The sequence below is a fragment of the Pelobates fuscus genome, chromosome 8 (genome assembly GCF_036172605.1).
Source record: "Pelobates fuscus isolate aPelFus1 chromosome 8, aPelFus1.pri, whole genome shotgun sequence".
Taxonomy (NCBI): Eukaryota; Metazoa; Chordata; class Amphibia; order Anura; family Pelobatidae; genus Pelobates; species Pelobates fuscus.
In genome coordinates, this window is record NC_086324.1 from 105,925,076 (window position 1) to 105,952,679 (window position 27,604).

Genomic DNA, 27,604 nt, shown 5'->3' on the forward strand with positions numbered 1-27,604 from the left:
TGATACTAAGATATGTAACAGGGTTGATGTTCCAGGAGGGATAAGCCAAATGGCTAATGATTTAGGTAAACTAGAAAAATGGTCAGAGTTGTGGCAACTGACATTTAATGTGGATAAGTGCAAGATAATGCATCTTGGATGTAAAAACCCAAGGGCAGAGTACAGAATATTTGAGGGAGTCCTAACCTCAACATCTGAGGAAAGGGATTTAGGGGTGATTATTTCTGATGACTTAAAGGTAGGCAGACAATGTAATAGAACAGCAGGAAATGCTAGCAGAATGCTTGGTTGTATAGGGAGAGGTATTAGCAGTAGAAAGAGGGAAGTGCTCATGCCATTGTACAGAACACTGGTGAGACCTCACTTGGAGTATTGTACGCAGTACTGGAGACCGTATCTTCAGAAGGATATTGATACCTTAGAGAGAGTTCAGAGAAGGGCTATTAAACTGGTTCATGGATTGCAGGATAAAATTTACCAGGAATGGTTAAAGGATCTTAACATATGATAGAAACATTTAAATACATAAAGGGAATCAACACAGTAAAGGAGGAGACTATATTTAAAAGAAGAACTACCACAACAAGAGGACATAGTCTTAAATTAGAGGGACAAAGGTTTAAAAATATATCAGGAAGTATTACTTTACTGAGAGGGTAGTGGATGCATGGAATAGCCTTCCAGCTGAAGTGGTAGAGGTTAACACAGTAAAGGAGTTTAAGCATGCATGGGATAAGCATAAGGCTATCCTAACTATAAGATTAGGCCAGGGACTAATGAAAGTATTTAGAAAATTGGGCAGACTAGATGGCCCGAATGGTTCTTATCTGCCGTCACATTCTATGTTTCTATGTGAGCAATTGTGTGCACCTGTTCTAAAGAAAGATATTGTGGCACTAGAAAAAGTGCAGCGATGAGCTACATAATTTATCAAAGGAATGGAGAATTTTAGGTATGAAGAAAGGTTAAAAAATGTAAATCTCTTTAGTTTGGAAAAACGGCACCTCAGAGGGGATATGATAACATTATACAAATATATTCGGGGCCAGTACAAACAATTATCTGGAAATCTATTCATAAACAGGGCTATACATAGGACACAAGGTCACACATTTAGGCTGGAAGAAAGAAGATTTAGTCTAAGGAAAAGAAAAGTTGTTGTTTTTTACAGTAAGAACTATAAGGATGTGGAATTCTCTGCCTGAAGAGGTGGTTTTATCAGAGTCCACACAGATATTTAAATAGAAATTAGATAAATAATTGTAGATTATGCTATATTTAGTGTACCTATAATCTTAATTTTATTAATGACAGGAGGCGAATATTTGCTTAAGTCTCTCCAGAACTCCACAGCAGCAAAAAAACACAGAGTAGACAACCAATCAGAAAATAGTAAGGAGACCATATAACTCCCTTCCCAACATTCCATTTCCTATTTCGAGCTGCGATAACAAACACAGTCAGGAAAAAAACTTAACACAATATAACAATAACGGTCCATCTTGACAGAAATAACGGTTCTCGTAGAAATTTTTCAACCGAATCGAAGACCTGAACTTGACCTCATCCTGAGAACTTTACACTGAAACGAGAGAAACAGAGTCGAAAATTGTGATTTGCCAATTAAATGTACGCATAAAGTCATGTAGCCACCCAGCTACATGACTTAATTGAGTAGGGAAAAAAACACCAAGTCTTTCGGTCCCCGCCCTAGGAATTGAAAACACTGAAATAAATAATCACTAGAGAAACTGACCAGATGTATAAATTTTTATTCAAATTCAACATACAAGAACAAAAAGAAAACAAGGGTCGGGAAACAAAAGGGTGGGAAATATTCGCCTCCTGTCATTAATAAAATTAAGATTATAGGTACACTAAAGCTAGCATAATCTACAATTTTATAACATGACAGGAGGCTTCATATTTGCTGTTTCAACGCTCAGTCAGTAGAGCCAACGATGCATGTTCCGCCGGTCTGAAATAAAACTTCCGGAAGGTGTCCTCTCGAGACCAGTCTGCTGAACGTAGAATATCGGATAGGGAAGCACCCGCTATCAGGGCACCTGACGCTGCCGCACCCCTAACCGAGTGAGCACCGAATGAGGACTTCACGCCGGCCAACGATAGTAGCCATCGGATCCAGCTAGCCAGGGTAATGGTCGAAACCGGTTTGTGTGGGCGTGCGTAGGAAATCAACAGTTGTCCCGATTGTGAATGTCGAAGCGGTTTGGTAATTGCCACATAACGAGACAGGGTAGAAACTACACAGAGCCTAGGAGCCTCTCGAAAAAAAGGGTAGAAAACTGCAAAAGAGTCGGATTTGGTACGTCTCGATACCAAAAAAGTCACCCCGTCTGGGGAAAAGGTGAAGGCGTTAACATCAAAAGCCCTAACGTCGGAGACCCAACGAAATTACACCAGGCACAAAAGAAGTGCAAATTTGGCCGACAGTTGTCGTAGAGAGAGATCCTGATTCTCCGGCAAAGACTGAACGAAATCCAAAACCTGGTGTACGTCCCAGAGCGATGTATATTTAGGAGACGGAGGACGCGATAGTCTGATCCCTCTCAACAATCAACAAACCAAGGGATCCTGTCGAATCGGCATCCCTTGAAGAGGGACATGAGCCGCTGAAATGGCCACGTTCACCGAACGATACGATTTACCTTGGTCAAATAGATGCGAAAGGAAATTCAGTACATTGGATACAGGTGCTGTAAAGGGATCGACACTCCGTTCCAAGCACCAACGACACCAAACGTTCCAGGCGGATAGATAACATCTTCTCGTGCCTGGGGCCCACGAGTCCCATAGGAGGTCTCTAGCCGATTCCAATAGTTCATCGACATTCCAGGTACCCCGGAAAGAGTCCAAGCCAGCAAGTGGAGATGGCGCTCTAGTACGAGGGGGTGATGGTTGCCTCGTGTATCCGATAGGAGCGTCGGCAGGGACTGGAGAAGAAGCGGATCCCGACAATACAGTTCCAGTAATTCTGGAAACCAGGCCTGGCCCTGCCAAAGAGGCACCAGCAACACCAACGATACTTGTTGACGCCGTAACTGGAGTAGGACCCTGGAGATAGTGAACGGTAGAAAAGCATAGGCTCCCTGTGACGGCCAGTCCTGAAGGAAAGCATCCACTGCTGTGCACGTCGGGTCTGGGAGCCAGCTGAAGTAATTCAGGATCTGGAAGTTCGTTCTGGAAGCAAACAGGTGCACCGTGAATGGGGCCCTTTGTCGTGCCACTTCGAGGAAGACTTGCCGATGGAGTCGCCAATCGCTGGCATCCCTCCAGTGTCTGGAGAACCAGTCTGCCATCAGGTTCGATACTCCTGGGAGATATTCCGCCTGGAGAGTGATATTGCGCTGAAGGCAAAAGTTGTAAATCTCCTTTGTGACTTCCGGCAGTGTTCGAGAACGGGCACCCCCCCAGGCGGTTGATATACTGCACCGCCGAGATATTGTGCATCCTTAGCAGGATCCAGCAATCCGACAGGTGACCCGCAAGGCTGCGTATAGCGAACGACCCCGCAATCATTTCCAGGCAGTTGATGTCCTGCCTCCATGTTTGATCAGGGGCCTCCCGTGGAGGCGGTTGTGCAAGTCGCACCCCAGCCCCATAGGCTTGCATCCGATTCTAGGACAAAGTCCGGGGTCGGCCCGAAAACCACCATGCCGTTCCAGCCCGACATGTGCAACAGCCACCAGCGGAGTTCGGTCTTGACCTCCTGTGTGAGAGGAATTTGCTGGTCGTATGAGGGCATCCGGCGTAGGAAGCGTGCTCTGTAGTGAAGGGGGCCCGGATAGATGGCTTAGATAGAAGCGGACAGGAGGCCCACTACCCGTGCCAAGACCCTGAGAGGGATCATATCCTGGCATAAAATCCGCTGAATCTCTTTCCGAATGGCCGTAGGGAGGAGTAGGATGCACTGAACCGCATCTATTTCGAAACCCAAACATTTAACCACTTGCGTCGGCGTCAGGGCCGACTTCTCCTGGTTGACCACAAACCCCAGGGATTCGAACAAGGAGACCGTGTAGGCCGTCTGAGATTTCAGCCTGGAGGCGTCCTCGCAGAAAAGAAGCAAATTGTCCATATATATCAGGCATCGAATGCCTCTGGAGCGCATGCGTGCGGTCACCGGTTTCAAGAGCTTGGTGAAACACCACGGTTCCGAGCTGAGGCCGAAGGGAAGGCAGGTGAATTGACATGGCCTCCCTTTCCAAACGAAGCGTAGAAATCGACGACCTTTAGGTCTAGTCGAGTGAACCAATCCCCTTGAAGTAAGAGGTCCCGTAGGAGATGGATGCCTTCCATCTTGAAGTGATGATAAGAAATGAAGGCGTTCAGGTTTCTCAGGTTTATAACCGGACGGAATTCTCCCGTCTTTTTCTTGACTAGAAAAATGGAGCTGAAGAAACCTCCTTCGTCCGGTGCCCTCTGAACTGCCCATTTGTCGAAGAGGGCCTGTATCTCTATATCCACCAGGGCCTTTAATTCCCTTGACGATACTGGAGTCCGGGGGGAGGACCCCTGAACAGGTGGTGAATGGAAATCTATAACATAACCTCGGACCGTTTGGAGGATCCATGAGTCCAAAGAGATGTCTCTCCACCTGTCGAGACAAAAAACTTAATCTGCCGGCATGCAAATGCCTTTGAAAAACATGTGGTGTCATGTGTCTCACCTGAGGGCAGCCTGCCTCGACCACGTGCTCGGTTTCCTCTGCCACGGTCCGATCTCCAGGAGGTGAAGGACCCCGAGCGGTAGCTGGGGATGAATGATGGTGTTCGGGATCCTCGTTGCCTGAAGGCCAGAAGCGGCTGGAGGCACGACCCCTCTGCCTACCAGCCCTGCCAAAAACACGAGAAGACTGAGAGCGGAACACTCTCTTCATCGATGACTGCGCCTTATTTAAAGTAGCATAGAGGTTAACGTGCCTCTGGAGCTCTTTGATGAAGGGCTCCCGAATATCAGGCCTTTGGCCAACAGGCCCAACTCCAGCCGCGTTGGAGTTGCCCAGCAGGCAAACTGACGGCAGTAGCATCCAGGGGAGAGCCCTGCGTGACAGCCTCGTCCACCATGGTAAGGATCCGTGTCAGTGGCCGCAGTATGTCCAGTACCTTATCTTGTGCGAGGCGGAGGTTGCGTTCGACCCCTTTCTTTGGATCGCGACCAGTCCGGGTCAAATAGGTGGGGACCATCGGGTCAAATTCGGGTGTCATAGCGACCTTGTCTGGCAAGGTGGGTCTGGGGCATTCCGCCCTCAGCCTCTTTCGAACTGCCCAATCGAGGGGTCTGCAAACCCAATAATGAACGAACTGGGCCAGATGTTCGGGTAGAGACCACTCAGGAGACCGGGGGTGTCGGATGTTGCGTGGGTCGAAGAGGCATCCAAGAACACGGCATCCAAGAACACGGCATCCAAGAACACGTCCTCCCCAAGGGCGGTGTGAAGGTTTTCCAAGGTGGTCTCACCGGCGTCCTGTCGGTATGCCCATTCCTCCGAATCTTCCCCACCACACCCGCCTTCGTCCTCTGAGGGGGACTGATCTGCCCGCCATTCATCTAGGGCGGAAAGAGGCGCGGGGAGGGTGAAATCTTCCTCCTCTCCGGGGAAGTATCTTGGGCGTGCCGGAGGTGAAGCGGACGCCTGCTTAGGTGGCTTTGCAGGAGCCTTACCCTTCCGGGTAGTAGGCTCAGGGCCTGCACCCTTCCAATAGCGCTTAGATGCGCGTGACTGGCTCCTGTCCGGAGAGTCAGGGTCGGACTCAATCAGCGTGCGCTGAGCCTCCGATATATCCCTATCTTGGGATGACTGAGAGCGCTTTCTCCACAGAAGCGGCAACGGCCGCATTGATCATCGCCTGCAGGTTCTCTTGGGTCGTAGCGTCCATATCTTGGCAGTAGCGTGACCCTGGGGTAAAAATGACAGGCGAGACCCAGTTAATATGAGAGCAATGTATGTGGACACAATTCCCGGTGTCTACAGTATGGCCACAGAGGACCCCAGTATAAACTCCCCAGTAAATAGTTTAGGCCAGCGGCCATTGGGGGTTAGGCACGGCCAGCGCCGGCTCCGTAATGGGGTACTGACAGAGCGGTCCAATCATTAATCACAGACAGAGCAGGCCGGTTAAATGGCACAGACACAGCAGGCCAATCTTATGGGCACAGACAAAGCAGGCCATTCTTATGGGCACAGACACAGCAGGCCAGAAGTATGGGCACAGACACCGCAGGCCAGTGATATGGGCACAGACACAGCAGGCCAGTAATATGGGCACAGGCACAGCAGGCCAGTAATATGGGCACAGACACAGCAGGCCAGTAATATGGGCACAGTCTCAGCAGGCCAGTAATATGGGCACAGACTCAGTCGGACAGTAATATGGGCACAGTCTCAGCAGGCCAGTAATATGGGATATATTATATATATATATAAAGGAGCTCTCCTCCTCAATAAAATGAAGGACGTGATAGTCTTAAGGCCTAAAGTAGGAAAAAAAAAAAAAACACAAAGGGGGCTAAAATCCTAATCCATCAGTATATACCAATGCATAGGGAAAATGCCTGTAGCAGAAACATACACATTTATAAAACTCACAAGAATTGACTGTACAATTATATACAGCATAGAGGACATTGAATATTGCTTTATTCTATTTGTCATTGTGTCAGAAAGAAAATAAATATAGGTTTCTTGTCTTGTATGGTGTATACATAAACCAACGAAATAACACATTCAGATGAAAAAGGGGGGTTCCCAGACCACACACAGGCCTGCGGCAGCGGTCTATTGGTGTGGGAACCCCCTTGCCGGCAGCACACCAGGGAGCCTGGTGCCAAGACTACTAAACGGGCGGGGGAGAGGGCGAGAGCGACAGGAGCTCCCTTCTCCGCCCGGCGGACACACGCGGTCCGCAGCTCGAGGCGGCCGCGAGCTGCGGCCACGTGTAGAAGTTCCAGGTCGGTGGGCAGAGCGCTCAATAGCGAGCGCCCCGCGACCGGAGCAGAAAAACACTCACGGGACCGCTGGAGACGTACTTCGTGGTCCCGGGGCTCGGGGGGATCGGAGGAGGCAAAATAGACCAGCCTCCAGAAACCCCAGAGCAGCAAAGAAAACCCGCCCGGTAAACAGCGAGCAAGCAGAGGGGACAGTAACAAGGGGAGTGAGATCCCCAGAGGGAAGAAGAAGAGCAAAAAAGTCCCCAAATAATTAATAATAAAATACTAAAGTAAAATGCATAAAATACTATATACAGTAAAATATAAAATCCCAAAGCCACCAACTAATAATAGCAGGAGGCAGTGGTACTCTGACCTGTACTGATGCGGAGCAGCAAAGAAAGAGGAAATGGAATGTTGGGAAGGGAGTTATATGGTCTCCTTACTATTTTCTGATTGGTTGTTTACTCTCTGTGTTTTTTGCTGCTGTGGAGTTCTAGTAAAGAGAGACTTAAGCAAATATGAAGCCTCCTGTCATGTTATAAAATTGCAAAAACATAACACACAGGGATATAATTTTTAATTAGTGGGGTAATAGCTGCTTGATCTAAGGAGATATCTGACTGCCATTTTGGGGTCAAGAAGGATTTTTTTCCTAGTTTGTTGCAAAATTGGAAGCGCTTCAGACTGGGTTTTTTACCTTCTTTTGGATCAACAGCAAAAACATATGTGAGGAAGGCTGAACTTGATGGACGCAAGTCTCTTTTTTCAGCTATGTAACTATGTAACATTAAACATGTAAGGTCAATTTCGATATCAATATGTCTATCGAGCTTTCTACATGGTAGAATAAAACTGTATAATACCTTGGTTCTTTCTTGACTGTCGCAAACTGTCCTCTCTTCTTAAACCTGCATCTTGAAAGCTTTCGTTGCCCAAATGGATTTCTTCATCAATTCCACTTTCAGAAGACTGTCCACTCAGGGTCCCTTCAGCCCAATGTACATTGTTATCATCAGCAGCATTGTGTCTGCAATTTGGTTGCTCCAGGCGTATGTGGGTTGACTGGTAGGAATGGTTTGTTACAAACCCAATAAATTTCATTCTTTTTCTAGAATTTTCATTGACCTGCATTTTGAGAAAATACTAATTGTATGATACTGAAAACAATAAACACTATGTATAACTTTATGATCTTATTATTATAGCAAGGATTAATTTTTAGAGATCAAGTTATTGTTAAACTCCACCTCTGGAGGTGCTAGTAAATAGTCAATAACTTGCTAATTACAACTGTAATGACTTTAACTATTTAGTAAAATATGTTGTTCAAGATTCCATAAATTCTTGACTGGAGCAGTTTTGCTATTTGGTATTCCACTATATATTGATTTTTAAAAAGGCAAGGTATTGCTTTCATCTTAAATATACAATTTTAGATGTGAATAAAAAATAAATCTTTAAATAAATTAAATGAAATTCACAGTTTTTTGTTTATAATAATGTCTACACAACTAACGATGCTAAAGGAAAATCCATCAACATAGATCATTTTAACAATCTAAAGCTAAATATTGCAAAATCTCATATATGGTTCTCTAAGTTAAATAGCAATCACCCAGTCGAGAATTGATACATAAAAGTACATATATATACATAAAAGTATATATATATATTTTAGAAATAAACCCATCCAGGGTATGTAACTAGGATCATTTTCCCTTTTTTTTAATTACACATTTTATCTCTAACCTCAGTGTAAATGCTGCAATTCTGGATTTATATTAAGCCACTTTAAAATCCATTATTAAACCACAACCTAGACTAGGATTTAAATAAAACAAGTTACCAGTCATCATATATTATTATTTAACTCTTGTTCATTTACTCACTTAATTTACTACTTTACTAAGTCTTGATGCTTATTAGAATGTTGCTGGTATCATTTCATATAAACTAGATTAAAGGGACACTATAGTCACCAAAACAACTTCAGCTTATTGAAGCAGTTTTGGTGTACAGATCATTACCCTGCAGTGTCACTGCTCAATACTCTGCCATTTAGGAGTTAAATCACTTTATTTATGCACCCTAGTCACACCTCCCTGCATGTGACTTGCACAGCCTTCCTAAACACTTCCTGTAAAGAGTCAGCTAATGTTTACACTTCCTTCATTGCAAATTCTATTTCATTCAAAATGTATTATCCCCTGCACTGTTGATAGCTAGCTAGTCCCCACAGAAGCATTCTGTGTATGATTAAAGTTCACTTTAGAGAGCAGGCAATAAGAACTTTCAAAGTAAGTTACATCTAATTGAAAGTGAAACCATTTTTTCATGTGTGAGTCACAGCCAGGGGAGGTGTGACTAGGGCTGCATGGACAGAAACAAAATAGATTACACTCCTATATTGCAGAGATTTGAGCAGTGAGACTGCAGGATTATGATCTATACACTAAAACGGCTTCCTTAAGCTAAAGTTGTTTTGGTGACTATAGTGTCCCTTTAATCTTCACAAAGCATGATTTGTAGCTAGTTTTCATGTTTCATCTTGCTTTCCTATGAGTAACTATTCTATATTGTTTACTGATATGTTGTTATGCATGCTTCCATTGTGAATTGTATTTACTGCTGTATTTATTATTTGTAATGAACTTTAACCCCTTAAGGACGCTGGACGGAAATTTTCCGTCATTGCAGCACTCCCCTTAAGGACGCTGGACACAATCGCGGAAATCGTGGGGTTAATCTTCCTGTAGTGTGTCTCCATATCGGAGGCACACTACCATGGGCAGTTTCACTGATTCAGCCCATATGATCGCTCTGACTGGGAGTCAGAGCGATCACACGTGCTGCAGTGAAACCCTATCTGTTTCCCTGCAGCTCAGTGTGAGCTGTGAACTGCAGAGAGACAGATTGGTGCTGATCTGTCTCTGGCTGTAAAAAAAAAACCCAGTTAATTACAAAATCCCACCCCCCCTCACCTCTTTCAAATAAAATTTAACCCCTTCCCTGCCCTTTGATCACTGCCTGCAGTGATCAAAATACAGACCACAGTATTTCACTGTGATCTGATTTTTTTTTTTTTTTTTAACCCCTGAGGGTTAACTTTTATTTTTTTCAATCCTCAGGGGTAAAATGTATTCATTTAAATATTTTAAAATATTTATTTATTTAGCTAGGGTGGGTAGAAGTTAGTGGGGAAATTGGGGGATTTACGGTTAGGCTAGTTAAGGGTTAAAAGTAAAAAAAAACAATTAAAAGTAAAAAAAAACTTTTGAAAAGTTTAAACAAAGTTTTAAAATAGTAAAATAAGTTGTTAAAAGCTTAATAAAACATTTTAAAAGTTAAAAAAAAACTTTAAAAAAGCTTTATTTTTTTTTAAAAAGGGGGGAAATGCATATTACCTCTACACTTGGTACAGGGTAACGAAAAAATGATACCACGCTAAGGTTTCAAATATGCCTTTTGAAACACCCTAGGGTGTCTTCTTTAGGAAATAGTATGCCTTTGTGAAGTAATTGGAAAACACAACCTATTAAAAAAATTCCAAAGTGGGGCATGGACCCAGCGTAAAAATTCTAACTTAAATGGCTGTGTCTCAAATGTGCCCCTTCAACGTTGTCATATACCTGGTAAAGGTACATACGGGGGTACTGCTGTACTCAGATGACATAGCGGACCAACATATGATGTATTATACTGCTGTAGCACATATAAGGTTTGCAAAATATATATTACAAACTCATTGAGTATGTAAAAAAGGCATAAAAAGTGCTTATTGCCACTACACTTGGTATAAGCTAGCGGAAAAATTATTTCACGCTAAGGTTCAAAACACGTCTTTTAAAATACCCTAGGGTGTCTTCTTTAAGAAATTGTATGCCTTTATGGGGTAGCTGGGATAATTAACCTACAAAAAAAACTCCAAAGTGTGGTATGGACAAAGCGTACAAATTTTAAGTTTGAAAAAAAATTAAATGGCTGTGTCTCAAATGTGCCCCTTCAATGTCCGCATATACCTGGCAAAGGTAATTTTGGGGGTATTGCTGTGCTCAGACAACATAGCTGAGCAAGATAGGAAGTATTATATAGCCGTAGAACACATAAGGTTTGTAAAATATACAGTACAAACTCACTATGTGTGTCACAAAAGCTGAAAAAATGCTTATTACCACTACACTTGGTACAAGCTAGCGGAAAAATTATTTCACGCTAAGGTTCAAAATACGTCTTTTAAAATACCCTAGGGTGTCTTCTTTAAGAAATGGTATGCATTTATGGGGAAGCTGGAATAATTAACCTACAATAAAAACCTCCAAAGTGTGGTATGGACACAGCGTAAAAATGTAAAGTTTGAAAAAACCTGCAATGGCTGTGTCTGAAATGTGTCCCTTTAACGTCCACATATACCTGGCAAAGGTACATACGGGGGTATTGCTGTACTTAGACAACATAGCTGAGCAACATATAAAGTATTATAAAGCCGTAGCACACATAAGGTTTGCAAAATATACAGTACAAACTCACTGTGTGTCAAAAAGGCAAAAAAAAATGCTTATTACCACTACATTTGATACAAGCTAACGGAAAAATTATCCCACGCTAAGATTCAAAATTTGCCTTCACAAAATAGTGTCTAGGTCATAAATTGGGCTTATTGTTTTACTCAGAAGAGGTAACTGAGCATACTTAGTTCAAATGTAAGTTATCAAATGTAAGAAATACCCAGCGAAAATGCAACATGTAGGCAAACAATTTTTTTTTTTTCTCACCACAAAATTTGAAATAAATTGGTGAAAAAATGGTGGCAAGTTAAGGAATAATATATGCCTAATAACATACCCTGGAGTGTCTGCTTTCTCAAATGAAAGGCTTTTGTGGGGTTATTTGAACAGTCAAATGGCTATAATGCCACAAAATCAGACATATGACCATCTATGAAAATTCCAACTATAGAAACTGAAATAACATGGTCTCCTATATGGCATTGTAGCTTCACAGAATAGGGGCAAAGGTATACAATGGGGGTATCGTTTTACTCAGCAGATGTAGCTGAACACAATATGGGGTTCTGTACAGGGATAGCACACACTAGGTTTACGAAATACACATTACAAAAACCTTGTAATATGTGTATATGCCAAAATAGAGAAAAAATACAATTTTACTTCAATATTTAGCAGAGATTGGCAGTGAAATGGCTACGCAAAAAGTGTCAAACTAACCTTAGGTAAATAGCCTGTGATGTCTACTTTATATAAATATATAATTTTGTGTGTCAATTTTGTTTCCTGTAATGGGTATTAAACTTCCAAGATAAACATACCAACTTCTAAAATTGTTTATCATTGAAATTTTATTTTAGACCTTGTAGTTTGTGACCTGTAACTTTCAAAATAAACTGAAATCCTACACATATTATGCACTTTGTAAATCAAGACACATAAATGAATTTATTTCGAATTACTTTTCCTAAGCTGGACATATTATACACACATTATTATTGCCAAAACTTAGGGGGGGAAGCATTTTTTTGGTTTTTTTTCCACATTATTTTGCTTTTTTTTTTGGTAATAAATGAGAATTTATATATGTATATTTCACATCAAATTAAAGCCCTTTTTGTTGTCTAAAAAACGGTATATAATATGTGTTGGTACAATAAATGAGAGAGATGCAAATTGCATTTGAACACAAACAGCAAAAAATGCAAAAATTGCTTGTGTCCTTAAGGGTATGTCCAGCTTCTGAAGCTGTGTCCTTAAGGGGTTAAGCTATTGTTAGATTTCAAGTTAAATGACACTTGTAGCACTGCCTTGTAACAGACCCTTGGTTCCCTGAAGCTTGCTAGTCAGTTTTAATTTAGAATACAATAACAAATGTTTTTTTAAATAACTTTTCTGTCTACAGAACTCACAGAGGGGGTATATCCTAGTCAAGCATATAAGACTTAATGTTTTGAGCAGTTAGTAATAACCATATTTATAACTCAGTATTAATGAGTGAGAAGTTTGACCCCTGTGTCATATGAATGTTAATATGAAAATGAAAATCATTAACATTCAGAAGCTTAAACAAAAATGGTGCCACACTTATTTATAAAACACTGTATTTTCTTTTGTTACTCATATTCTTTTAAAGTTACTAAGAGCTTAAAAGATTAATAGGCAATAGGCTCACAAAACAGGCATAAATCTAGCACAGCATGGCAAGGAAACAAGTCTACATTTGTTGAGAAAAAAAACCTGCATGAGTATCAATTAATATTCTGCAGGCAGAAGCAGAGTTCAAAAGGCAATACTTTTTCCAGCAGCGTTCTCATCCCATCATTAGTCAGTGTTTCACATATTGAATTCCATTCCTCTATTACAAGGCTGGCGAGTCTTTGTCCTGGTGATGTTGTATGTTTCTGACTAGTGGAGAAAATAAATGGAAGAGAGAAAGAAAGAAAAAGTCTTTGTCAGTCTCTCCACATGTAAAACCTTAACAAGCAAAATAAAATTAATCTTATTCTCCATCGTTTTTTAAGAAGAAAAATGCATTTTGAAATAGTATGACCATCGTGTATGTATGTATTATATATATATATATATATATATATATATATATATATATATATATATATACATATATATATATATATATATATATACACACACACATATACTCCATTAACTACAACCCTCTGTTGCCTGTCACTCAGCCACTGCCTTACCCATTCAACAATATTGGAATCCAAACTTAAAGATTGCAATTTATTGATAAGCCTTCTATGTGCAACAGTGCAACAGTGTCAAAGCCTTACTCAAATGTAGGTAAGCAATGTCTACTGCACCACCCTGATCTATTATTTTAGTTACCCAATCAAAAAATCAATAAGATTAGTTTGGCATGATCTCCCTGGGTTTACGTAAAGGATCTTAATATGAATAGCTTGAAGGAAAGACGAGACAGGGGGGATATGATAGTAACATTTAAATACATAAAGGGAATCAACACAGTAAAGGAGGAGACCATTTTAAAAGAAGAAAAACTACCACAACAAGAGGACATAGTCTTAAATTAGAGGGGCAAAGGTTTAAAAATAATATCAGGAAGTATTACTTTACTGAGAGGGTAGTGGATGCATGGAATCGCCTTGCAGCTGAAGTGGTAGAGGTTAACACAGTAAAGGAGTTTAAGCATGCATGGGATAAGCATAAGGCTATCCTAACTATAAGATTAGGCCAGGGACTAATGAAAGTATTTAGAAAATTGGGCAGACTAGATGGCCCGAATGGTTCTTATCGGCCGTCACATTCATATATATATATATATATTCATATATATATATTCATATATATATATAAAAATATGAAATAATACCGGCACTCTAGGATTAGTTAATCTGTTTTAATTCTCAGTTGATCCAAAAGATGTCAACGTTTCAACTCCCGACTGGAGCTTTCATCAGGACACGATAAAACATATAAACAAAATGATAAACATATATAGGACTTACCAACCAATGTTCACTCGCCTAATCAGCTGTTAAACTATCAACCTTGATATCTAGCGTGTGCTCAACGCTAGTACGCATGTCTGCCTTGCATAACGCCCCTCGTGTGTCAAGAAGCAGCTTTGGCCAAGCACCTGTACCGGCTACGTCACAGTTCAAGGCAGCCAATCTACAGTCGCCCCTGTGTTTACAAAAGCCGCTGGGAGACTAAATCCTATTTTGGTAATCGGCCCGCCCTCTCCGTGACACGGGTTTATTGGCGTTGTCATGGCTACTGTTTCAAACCGGACCTATGGGGATATAAAAATAAATCCGTACAGAATATAAATAAAGGAATAATTAAACCTATATGGTCACTCAGTAAAGTGAATTATTTGAAAAAGTTAAAGCCTAAAAAGTGTTGTAGATAGAAGAAAATACATACGTATTTATTTAGATAGTGAGTTATTCACTAAGGTGCATTATCAAATATATGAAAACAAATCTTTGGTTATCCAAACTATTTCCCTACTAATACTAACAAATTATAAAATAGTTATAGAAGCCTAAACCCCAAAGGGTTATCTATACAAAACATATAAGAAAATCTTTAGTGACAGGTGTCAACTAATGTGTGTATAAATGAATAAAGTGATGAGGGACTATATTAGTCAATATGGGGATACGTGAGACAAAATCGTAAAAAAAAAAACACTAGACAAAAAAGAGCTTAAGGAGAACCGTAAGGTTAATACAGAACTTATTAACTAAACATTACTTTGAATGCTGTAGACACTAGGCAAAAAAATGGCTTAAGGAGAACCCTGTTTTAGTGTATTCCAATTTCGAGTAATAGACTCCGTTATCTCCTTGCTTGCTGAATTTAATCTCATTGGGAATACTATTTTGCTTAAAGTCAAAGAGCAATATAATAACAAGGATTTAATACCTAAAAGAATAGTATTCCCAATGAGATTAAATTTAGCAAGCAAGGCGATAACGGAGTCTTTTACTCGACAGTGGAATATACTAAAACAGGACCCGACACTTCCAAAAGAACTAACGACAAAACCAATGTTCTGTTATAAAAGGAACAAAAATCTAAGGGACTTGCTAGTGAAAACGGACCCTGTCCATTGCTAAAGACCATCAACAACAGAAAATAAAAATATTGGCTGCGTCAGATGTTTGGGGTGTGTGACCATGTTAATCCCTCTAAGACTTTTTCCCATCCCCATACAGGCAAGGTCTACAAGATTGCCAACTGGATACATTGTCGCACAGAGTTTGCCATATATAAACTTACATGCCCATGCGGATTACGTTCTATAAGTCTCCCAGTAATATATATGAGAAATTTGAATTCCTAACCCAACGATAGTAAAAAATTATTTTTTTATGTATAATGTATCTGTTTTATTATTGTACACAACCGCTGGCTCATTTCACCTACAGCATTTGAGTATTTTTTAGCGAATAAGTTTAGTATAAACCTTAGGGTTCTCCTTAAGCCCTTTTTTGCCTAGTGTCTACAGCATTAAAAGTAATGTTTAGTTAATAAGTTCTGTATAAACCTTATGGTTTTCCTTAAGCTCTTTTTTGTCTAGTGTTTTTTTTTTATGATTTTGTCTCACGTATCCCCATATCGACTAATATAGTCCATCATCACTTTATTCATTTATACACATATTAGTTGACATCTGTCACTAAAGATTTTCTTATATGTCTTGTATAGATAACCCTTTGGGGTTTAGGATTATATACCTATTTTATAATTTGTTAGTATTAGTAGGGAAATAGTTTGGATCACCAGAGATTTGTTTTCATATATTTGATAATGCACCTTAGTGAATAACCCACTATCTAAAGAAATACACATGTATTTTCTTCTATCTACAACACCTTTTAGGCTTTAACTTTTTCAAAGAATTCACTTTACTGAGTGACCATATAGGTTTAATTATTACTTTATTTATATTCTAAATAGCTAAAAAAAAAAAAAAAAAAAGGGAAAAAAGCTGAGCCTAAATAAGGGTATGAGACAGAGTAGTGGTAGGGAAAATGGGGGATAACCCCTAAATAGCTAACTGATATGGATGGGAAAAAAACTACCAATAGGTGTCTCAACATCATGATCAATAATGTCAGTTGGAATGAACATTAAAACATAACTTTTAATAGGTATACTAAAAAGTAGAAATATGAAAAATAGATGGTAAAAACAAACAGCCAAAGGCTAATCGATGTCCTGTAGTCATGCTTGAGCTGACACTGAACCCTCGAAAAGCAAATATAGCAGAGAGAGTATCAGTGAAAAAAGATACTTAGTAAATCAGAGTATAACAATTGCTACAAAATGTGTAGCAAGAATAGCAGAGGGGAGCGCAGTGTATCTATTCTCTAGACTCTCCTGCAGTAAAGAGTCTACTAGATATAGGAGAAATGCCTCTTGTGCTCCAATTTTCAAATTACTAAACAGCACACCTGTGTAGTTAGAGAAATACGACAATAATTGTAAAAAAAAATGGCCTGTGGCACAGGAGGGTTAAGAAATAGTGAACCAGTAGGATTTGTGTGTAGCAATCACTTAAATAAAGGTATATAGAATGTAGCAGTCCTAACGCTGGCTTATTCATAAAGATCTAAGTGCATTCGAGAGCACCCCTTAAAAAATGCCAATACTGCCTCTATAACCCCCAATAGCAAGCTAGTAGGTAGGAGACAGGACTGAAAAAAACAGATGCCTAGATGAAAGAGCAATTGAGCTGGCAAGATCGCGGCTGTGATGATATACCAACAGAAGTATAGCCAACTAAGCATCCAGAGCCCCTGACGCGCGCGTTTCGTCTGGGTTACTCATCAGAGGGGAACTGAAGACAGGTAAGTATCGGTATTTATATATTAGGGTAACCAATGAGGCTAGGGGGGGGGAGGGCTTTAGTTTTCTCACTACTGATTTTTAACCCTAAAGATACTTCACTGTGGCAGTGTGACAATATCATGTTAATACGAGGAGTATGACTTGTTGCAAGCTAATACATTAGAATGGAGATCATTGATGATACAGTAATCTGTGTGTAAATAAATAAATGATCATTAGTGTTGGGAATAACTCTATAAAGGAGAAAGTAGAAAATTATCTGCCCGTTTGTAATATGTTATGTGTCAGTTATCAGCCAAGGATTAATAACTGATACCAGAGTAAATCACTAGTGCAGATAAAAAGGTCTGGTCCTTTTTACTAGGTTTCTCTTTTCAGCCATTTACAGTATATGTAACATTCCCATGGACAGCATGCACTAAATACTGTCCATGAGACCTGCACTAGTGATTTACTCTGGTATCAGTTATTAATCCTTGGCTGATAACTGACACAGAACATATTACAAACGGCCAGATAATTTTCTACTTTCTCCTTTTTAGTGAGTTATTTATTTACACACAGATTACTGTATCATCAATGATCTCCATTCTAACGTATTAGCTTGCAACAAGTCATACTCCTCGTATTAACATGATATTGTCACACTGCCACAGTGAAGTATGTTTAGGGTTAAAAATCAGTAGTGAGAAAACGAAAGCCCCCCCTCCCCCCCCCCCCCCCCCAGCCTCATTGGTTACCCTAACATATACATACTGATACTTACCTTTCTACAGTTCCCCTCTGATGAGTAACCCAGACGAAATGCGTGCGTCAGGACGCTTAGTCAGCTATACTTCTGTTGGTGTTTCATCACAGCCGCAATCTTGCCAGCTAAATTGCTCTTTCATCTAGGCATCTGTTTTTCAGTCCTGTCTTCTACCTACTAGCTTGCTATGGGGGGTTATAGAGGCAGTATAGGCATTTTATAAGGTGTGCCATAAGGCACTTAGATCTTAATTAATAAGCCAGCGTTAGGACTGCTACATTCTATATACTTTTATTTAATTGATTATTACACACAAATCCTAGCGGTTCACTGTTTCGTAACCCTCCTTTGCCTCAGGCACCTTATTTTTTGACAATCATTGTCTTATTTCTCTAACCACACAAGTGTGCCGTTTAGTAATTTGAAAATTGGAGCACAAGAGGCATTTCTCCTATATCTAGTAGACACTTTACTGCAGGAGAGTCTAGAGAATAGATGCTCTCTAGACTCTCCTGCAGTCTCTCTAGACTCTCCTGCAGTGCTATTCTTGCTACACATTTTGTAGCAATTGTTATACTCTGATATAGTGATGTCGCGAACCCGAAATTTTCAGTTCGCGAACGGCGAACGCGAACTTCCTCAAATGTTCGCGAACCGGCGAACCGCCATTGACTTCAATGGGCAGGCGAATTTTAAAACCAACAGGGACTCTTTCTGGCCACAAAAGTGATGGAAAAGTTGTTTCAAGGGGACTAACACCTGGACTGTGGCATGCTGGAGGGGGATCCATGGCAAAACTCCCATGGGAAATTACACAGTTGATGCAGAGTCTGCTTTTAATCCATAAAGGGCAGAAATCACCTAACATTCCTAAATCACAATGGATATGGATTGACACCTGACATATGGATTGACACCTTGACATATGGATTGACACCTGTCCTCAGAGACCCTGATGCACACGGACACAGAGCAGAATAGGGACTGTTCCCCCTGCCTAGGGTCACTTGGCAGATATGGCGTGGTCGTGGGAGGAGGATCACTTTCACCTCTTCCCCTGTTAGATTCCCGTTGTGCTGTGACATCACCCTTATAAGCTGTGTAAAGCATACTTTTTAATTTATTTTGCAAATGCTGCATCCTTTCCGACTTGTAATTCGGTAACATTTCCGCCACTGTCTGCTTATACCGGGGGTCTACTAGCGTGGACACCCAGAACAGGTCGTTCTCCTTCAGCCTTTTTATACGAGGGTCCCTCAACAGGCACGACAGCATGAAAGACCCCATTTGCACAAGGTTGGATGCCGAGCTACTCATTTCCCGTTACTCCTCCTCACACAGAGCAGAATAGAGACTGTTCCCCCTACATAGGGTCACTTGGCAGATATGGATTGACACCTGTCCTCAAAACCCCTGATACACACTGACACAGAGCAGAATAGGGACGGTTCCTCCTACATAGGGTCACTTGGCAGATATGGATTGACACCTGTCCTCAAAACCCCTGATACACACCGACACAGAGCAGAATAGGGACTGTTCCCCCTACATAGGGTCACTTGGCAGATATGGATTGACACCTGTCCTCAAAACCCCTGATACACACTGAAACAGAGCAGAATAGGGACTGTTCCCCTTACATAGGGTCACTTGGCAGGTATTGACACCTGTCCTCAAAGCCTCTGATACACACTGACACAGAGCAGAATAGAGACTGTTCCCCCTACATAGGGTCACTTGGAAGAAATGGTTGTACACCTGTCCTAAGGATCCATGATACACGCTGACACAGAGCAGACTAGAGACTGTTCCCCCTACATAGGGTCACTTGGCAGATATGGATTGACACCTGTCCTAAGGATCCCTGATACACACTGACACAGAGCAGAATAGGGACTGTTCCCCCTACATAGGGTCACTTGGCAGATATGGATTGACACCTGTCCTCAAAACCCCTGATACACACTGACACAGAGCAGAATAGGGACGGTTCCTCCTACATAGGGTCACTTGGCAGATATGGATTGACACCTGTCCTCAAAACCCCTGATACACACCGACACAGAGCAGAATAGGGACTGTTCCCCCTACATAGGGTCACTTGGCAGATATGGATTGACACCTGTCCTCAAAACCCCTGATACACACTGAAACAGAGCAGAATAGGGACTGTTCCCCTTACATAGGGTCACTTGGCAGGTATTGACACCTGTCCTCAAAGCCTCTGATACACACTGACACAGAGCAGAATAGAGACTGTTCCCCCTACATAGGGTCACTTGGAAGAAATGGTTGTACACCTGTCCTAAGGATCCATGATACACGCTGACACAGAGCAGACTAGAGACTGTTCCCCCTACATAGGGTCACTTGGCAGATATGGATTGACACCTGTCCTAAGGATCCCTGATACACACTGACACAGAGCAGAATAGGGACTGTTCCCCCTACATAGGGTCACTTGGCAGATATGGATTGACACCTGTCCTCAAAACCCCTGATACACACTGACACAGAGCAGAATAGGTACTGTTCCCCCTTCATAGGGTCACTTGGCAGATATGGCGTGGTCGTGGGAGCAGGAGGAGGAGGGTGACTTTCACCTCTTCCCCTGTTAGATTCCCGTTGTGCTGTGACATCACCCTTATAAGCTGTGTAAAGCATACTTTTTAATTTATTTTGCAAATGCTGCATCCTTTCCGACTTGTAATTCGGAAACATTTCCGCCACTGTCTGCTTATACCGGGGATCTACTAGCGTGGACACCCAGAACAGGTCGTTCTTCTTCAGCCTTTTTATACGAGGGTCCCTCAACAGGCGCGACAGCATGAAAGACCCCATTTGCACAAGGTTGGATGCCGAGCTACTCATTTCCTGTTCCTCCTCCTCACACAGAGCAGAATAGAGACTGTTCCCCCTACATAGGGTCACTTGGAAGATATGGATTGACAACTGTCCTCAAAGCCCCTGATACACACTGACACAGAGCAGAATAGAGACTGTTCCCCGTCCACAGAGACCATGATACACACTGACACAGAGCAGAATAGAGACTGTTCCCCGTCCACAGAGACCATGATACACACTGACACAGAGCAGAATAGAGACTGTTCCCCGTCCTCGGAGACCATGATACACACTGACACAGAGCAGAATAGAGACTGTTACACCTACATAGGGTCACTTGGCAGATATGGATAGACACCTGTCCTCAAAGCCCCTGATACACACTGACACAGAGCAGAATAGAGACTGTTCCCCGTCCACAGAGACCATGATACACACTGACACAGAGCAGAATAGAGACTGTTACCCCTACATAGGGTCACTTGGCAGGTATGGATTGACACCTGTCCTCAAAGCCCATGATACACACTGACACAAAGCAGAATAGAGACTGTTACCCCTACATAGGGTCACTTGGCAGATATGGATTGACACCTGTCCTCAAAGCCCCTGATACACACTGACACAGAGCAGAATAGAGACTGTTCCCCGTCCTCAAAGCCCCTGATACACACTGACACAGAGCAGAATAGGGACTGTTCCCCCTACATAGGGTCACTTGGAAGGTATGGATTGACACTTGTCCTCAGGGACCCTGATACACACTGGGAGGGACCTACTGTCCTCCCCCACCCCTGCGCGGTGGGTGGGGGCCATAAATCACAATGGGGGGACCTACTGTCCTCCCCCCCCCCGGCCCCCACCCCTGCGCGGTGGGTGGGGGCCATAAATCACAATAAGGGGGACCTACTGATAGGAGTGGAGTATTGTTCTGATCAGTTTAATACCTTCCGCGTCTCCTATCAGTGGACGTGTATATGGCAGCCATTTTAGGAACCGCACACCTGGGACCCGAGCAAGGTCACCTCGTTCAAGCTGCTCTGGTTCCTTGATGAGCCAGCTGCCTGTGAGTTAACATGTCCCGTGGAGAAGCACTCTGTCCTGTAAAGCCTCACCCAAAAAAATGTAAATAAATAACAGCACTTGGAGTGGTGAGTTTAGTATTGTTCTGATCAGTTTAATACCTTCCGCGTCTCCTATCAGTGGACGTGTATATGGCAGCCATTTTAGGAACCGCACACCTGGGACCCGAGCAAGGTCACCTCGTTCAAGCTGCTCTGGTTCCTTGATGAGCCAGCTGCCTGTGAGTTAACATGTCCCGTGGAGAAGCACTCTGTCCTGTAAAGCCTCACCCAAAAAAAAATTAAATAAATAACAGCACTTGGAGTGGTGAGTTTAGTATTGTTCTGATCAGTTTAATACCTTCCGTGTCTCCTATCAGTGGACGTGTTTATGGCAGCCATTTTAGGAACCGCACACCTGGGACCCGAGCAAGGTCACCTCTTTTAACAGGCGACAAGATTTGGCCCTGTAAAACTATCCTGGATATTCTGTACAATTTCTATGGATATGGCAGTGATTTCTGTAACAGGGAGATGGAAGAAGATGCTAGGTCGGTCCTCTTACTTGAAATGTGGGGCACTGCGCTGGCAAGCTAATGTGCCACCAGATAGGAGTGGTGAGTTTAGTATTGTTCTGATCAGTTTAATACCTTCCGCGTCTCCTATCAGTGGACGTGTATATGGCAGCCATTTTAGGAACCGCACACCTGGGACCCGAGCAAGGTCACCTGTTTCAACAGGCGACAAGATTTGGCCCTGTAAAACTATGCTGGATATTCTGTACAATTTCTATGGATATGGCAGTGATTTCTGTAATAGGGAGATGGAAGAAGATGCTTGGTCGGTCCTCTTACTTGAAATTTGGGGCACTGCGCTGGCAAGCTAATGTGCCACCAGATAGGAGTGGTGAGTTTAGTATTGTTCTGATCAGTTTAATACCTTCCGCGTCTCCTATCAGTGGACGTGTATATGGCAGCGATTTTTAATTGTGGAATCATCTCCCCTTTTTAGGCCAAGGTGGGAAGATGCTTAGACCACTGGTTGGTGCCATCTTGGAGGATTTCAGTCACTTGGTTGGAGCCGGGGGTGGGCTGAACTTCATTGGTGGTAAAGTGACCCATAGTAATTTTTCCCCTTTTAGAAAATGAGGGTGGTGATTGAATTGTATGACTTAATTTACTTTAAAATATAGAGACGGCTACAGTTCTGCGTCTGTTTATTCAGTGTTTTTTGAGTGGTGGTGCTAATGTAACCTGTGAGTTTGCATGTTTCCTCCATCTGCAGTTTTGCCTCATTGACTTGGGTCAGATTACCATACACACCAGGTTTCTACAATCGAACAAGGTGTTTTTTTTTTTTTTTTTGGATCTCCTTCTCTAAAACATGGTTAATCCTGAAATCCTTAGCTTTAATTAGCCATTTGTACCCTGCTTGTGATTTATTTTTTCCCTAATTTTTACTAAAGGTATTACAACATTTTGTCAAATACATCTCTTCTGGAAGGATATCCTGCTGCAAAGCAATCTGACGTTATTATAACATTTAACAGGTTTTTAAATGCAAGCTATTGGGACACCGTTCAAGCTGCTCGTTAAAGCTGCTCTGGTTCCTTGATGAGCCAGCTGCCCGCGAGTTAACATGTCCCGTGGAGAAGCACTCTGTCCTGTAAAGCCTCACCACAAAAAAATTAAATAAATAACAGCACTCAGAGTGGTGAGTTTAGTAAATGTTCATATCAGTTTAATACCTTCCGCGTCTCCTATCAGTGGACGTGTATATGGCAGCGATTTTTAATTGTGGAATCACCTCCCCTTTTTAGGCCAAGGTTGGAAGATGCTTAGACCACTGGTATATTGGTGCCATCTTGGAGGATTTTTTTTTGGTTTGGTTTTTGAAGCCACAGTGCTGCACCAGTGGGCCTAAAAATTAGGCATGTACACATGCCTGAAAAATTTGGTATTGTTGCAACCGCTGCTGCAGCAGCGGCCAGAAAAATTGATGTTTGTTTCACAGGCAGAAAGTGCCCTAAAACATGGCGGCTTGAACCCTAGTTGGTGGCGGATAAGTCACGCAAGTCAAACGTCATTCAGAGCTAAAATACAGCAGCGTGTGGATCATTTTTAGCCCAAGGCAGCTCATCTCATCAGGCCTTTTTTAATCGAATGTATCGCCCAGTGTCAGTCCCTTCGGGATCCATCCCTCATTCATCTTAATAAAAGTGAGGTAATCTAGACTTTTTTGACCTAGGCAACTTCTCTTCTCAGTGACAATACCTCCTGCTGCACTGAAGGTCCTTTCTGACAGGACACTTGAAGCGGGGCAGGCCAGAAGTTCTATCGCAAATTGGGATAGCTCAGGCCACAGGTCAAGCCTGCACACCCAGTAGTCAAGGGGTTCATCGCTCCTCAGAGTGTCGATATCTGCAGTTAAGGCGAGGTAGTCTGCTACCTGTCGGTCGAGTCGCTCTCTGAGGGTGGATCCCGAAGGGCTGTGGCGATGCGTAGGACTTAAAAAGGTCTGCATGTCCTCCATCAACAACGCGTCTTGAAAGCGCCCTGTCCTTGCCGGCGTGGTCGTGGGAGGAGGAGGATGACTTCCACCTCTCCCCCTGTTAGATTCCCGTTGTGCTGTGACATCACCCTTATACGCTGTGTAAAGCATACATTTTAATTTATTTTGCAAATGCTGCATCCTTTCCGACTTGTTGTAATTAGGTAACATTTCCGCCACTTTCTGCTTATACCGGGGGTCTAGTAGCGTGGACACCCAGTACAGGTCGTTCTCCTTCAGCCTTTTTATACGAGGGTCCCTCAACAGGCAGGACAGCATGAAAGACCCCATTTTGCACAAGGTTGGATGCCGAGCTACTCATTTCCCGTTCCTCCTCCTCACTGATGTCATTGAAGGTATGTTCTTCCCCCCAGCCACGTACAACACCACGGGTACCAGATAGGTGACAACGAGCACCCTGGGATGCCTGTTGTGTTTGGTCTTGCTCCTCCTCCTCCTCAAAGCCACATTCCTCCTCTGACTCCTCTTCCTCACAATCCTCTTCCAGCGTTGCTGCAGGTCCAGCAAGCAATGCTGATAAGGCTGTTTCTGGTGGTGATGGTGACCACAACTCTTCCTCTTCCTCTTCACGCTCATCTACGGCCTGATCCAGCACTCTTCGCAGGGCACGCTCCAGGAAGAAAACAAATGGTATGATGTCGCTGATGGTGCCTTCGGTGCGACTGACTAGGTTTGTTACCTCCTCAAAAAGACGCATGAGCCTACAGGCATTGCGCATGAGTGTCCAGTAACGTGGCAAAAAAATTCCCAGCACCCCAGAGGCTGTCCTAGCACCCCGGTCATACAAATATTCATTAACAGCTTTTTCTTGTTGGAGCAGGCGGTCGAACATTAGGAGTGTTGAATTCCAACGTGTAGGGCTGTCGCAAATCAAGCGCCTCACTGGCATGTTGTTTCGCCGCTGGATATCGGCAAAGTGAGCCATGGCCGTGTAGGAATGCCTGAAATGGCCACACACCTTCCTGGCCTGCTTCAGGATGTCCTGTAAGCCTGTGTACTTATGCACAAAGCGTTGTACGATCAGATTACACACATGTGCCATGCACGGCACATGTGTCAACTTGCCCAACTTCAATGCCGCTATAAAATTTTTGCCGTTGTCACACACCACTTTGCCGATATCCAGTTGCTGCGGATCCAGCCACTTTTCCACCTGTGCGTTCAGGGAGGACAGGAGTGCTTGTCCCGTGTGACTCTCTGCTTTCAAGCAAGTCAAACCCAAGACAGCGTGACACTGCCGTATCCGGGATGTGGAATAGTACCTGGGGAGCTGGGGGGGTGCCGTTGGTGTGGAGCAAGACGCAGCAGCACAAGAGGACTCAGCCGAGGAGGTTATGGAAGAGGATGGAGCAGGAGGAGTAGAGGAGGTGGCAGCAGGACTGCCTGCAAGTCGTGGCGGTGTCACCAACTCCTCTGCAATGCCACGCATTCCATGCTTGTCAGCCGTCAGCAGGTTTACCCAATGCGCAGTGTAGGTGATATACCTGCCCTGACCATGCTTTGCAGACCAGGTATCAGTGGTCAGATGGACCCTTGCCCCAACACTGTGTGCCAGACATGCCATGACTTCCTTTTGCACAATCGAGTACAGGTTGGGGATTGCCTTTTGTGAAAAGAAATTCCGGCCGGGTACCTTCCACTGCGGTGTCCCAATAGCTACAAATTTTTTGAACGCCTCAGACTCAACCAGATTGTATGGTAAAAGCTGGCGGGCTAATAGTTTGGACAAGCCAGCTGTCAGACGCTGGGCAAGGGGGTGACTTGGTGACATTGGCTTCTTACGCTCAAACATGTCCTTGACAGACACATGACTGTGGGCAGATGAGCGGGAACTGCTCAAGGCGGGAGACGGAGTGGCGGATGGTTGAGAGGGGGCATGGAGGACAGCAGTGGTTGACGTGGCTGAAGATGCTGGACCAGGAGGAGGATGGCGGCTTAGAGTAGGCGTGCTGCTTGTACTCATGTGTTGATCCCATAGGCGTTTGTGATGTGAGATCATGTGCCTACGCAAAGCAGTTGTACCTAGGTGGGTGTTGGACCTCCCACGACTCAGTTTCCTTTGGCACAGGTTGCAAATGGCATCGCTGTTGTCAGAGGCAGACACACAAAAAAAATTCCACACTGCTGAGCTCTGCAATGACGGCATTCTGGTGGTGGACACAGCATGCGTTGATTGGCGTGTTGTCGGGCTGACCCCGGGTGCCGATGCATGCTGTCTGACTGTGCCACTAGCTCCTTGCGACGACCCCCCCCTGCTTCCAACTCGTCTCCTCCTCCTCTCTGTCTCCCCATCTGAACTTTCGCCCTGTTCTTCTTCTTGCCGAGCGGGCACCCAAGTGACATCCATGGACGCATCGTCATCATCAACCGCTTCGCTTGTATCTGACAACTCAGAAAAGGAAGCAGCAGCGGGTACAACATCATCATCACACCGTACCTCCATGTGTTTAATGCTGCCTGCCTGAGACATATCCCTGTTATCTACATCCTCTGGCAATAATGGTTGCGCATCACTCATTGCGAATAACTCCTCTGACATACCAAGTAAAGCGGCTGTGGTGCTAGTATTGGTGGTGGCGGCAGGCAGGTGAGTGGTATCTTGAGAGGTGCCTGAAGCTAAGCTGGAGGAGGATGGTGCGTCAAGGTTCCGAGCGGAGGCTGTAGAAGATTGGGTGTCCTGTGTTAGCCAGTCAACTATGTCCTCAGAACTTTTCAGAAGTTCAGGGTACGTGGCTTCTGAAAACTGGGCATTATTCTAGGGCAAACTGGGCATTATTCTAGGGCAAAAGGGAATCACAGCACCACGACCACGACGGCCCCTGCGGGGTGGCCTGCCTCTGCCTGTCATTTTTTGGGGGATTAGTGGTACTATGCGTGCAAGCTACTGTGAGACCAGATATGAGTGGCAATGTGCACTGGCACCGGTCTGCAGAGCACACACTGTAGGCCTGACAGAGCCGCTTGAAGGACACTGACTGGCTGATATTAGCTTAAACTGGAAACCTTTTTTCTTTGTAAAAGCACGCTATAGAGACACCAGATATGAGTGGCAATGTGCACTGTAA

General features: G+C 43.3%; 1 protein-coding gene across 1 annotated transcript in view; it reads right to left on the bottom strand.

The window, feature by feature from the left end:
• RFTN2 (raftlin family member 2) overlaps positions 1–27,604 on the bottom strand; it is a 484,037-nt gene that overhangs the window by 273,750 nt on the left and 182,683 nt on the right. The window contains exons 3-4 of the mRNA XM_063430216.1: positions 13,256–13,367; positions 7,818–8,079 (exon numbers count right to left, since the gene is read on the bottom strand). Of these exons, the coding sequence (XP_063286286.1) occupies positions 7,818–8,079; positions 13,256–13,367 (374 nt within the window). The remainder of the gene's footprint in view (positions 1–7,817; positions 8,080–13,255; positions 13,368–27,604) is intronic.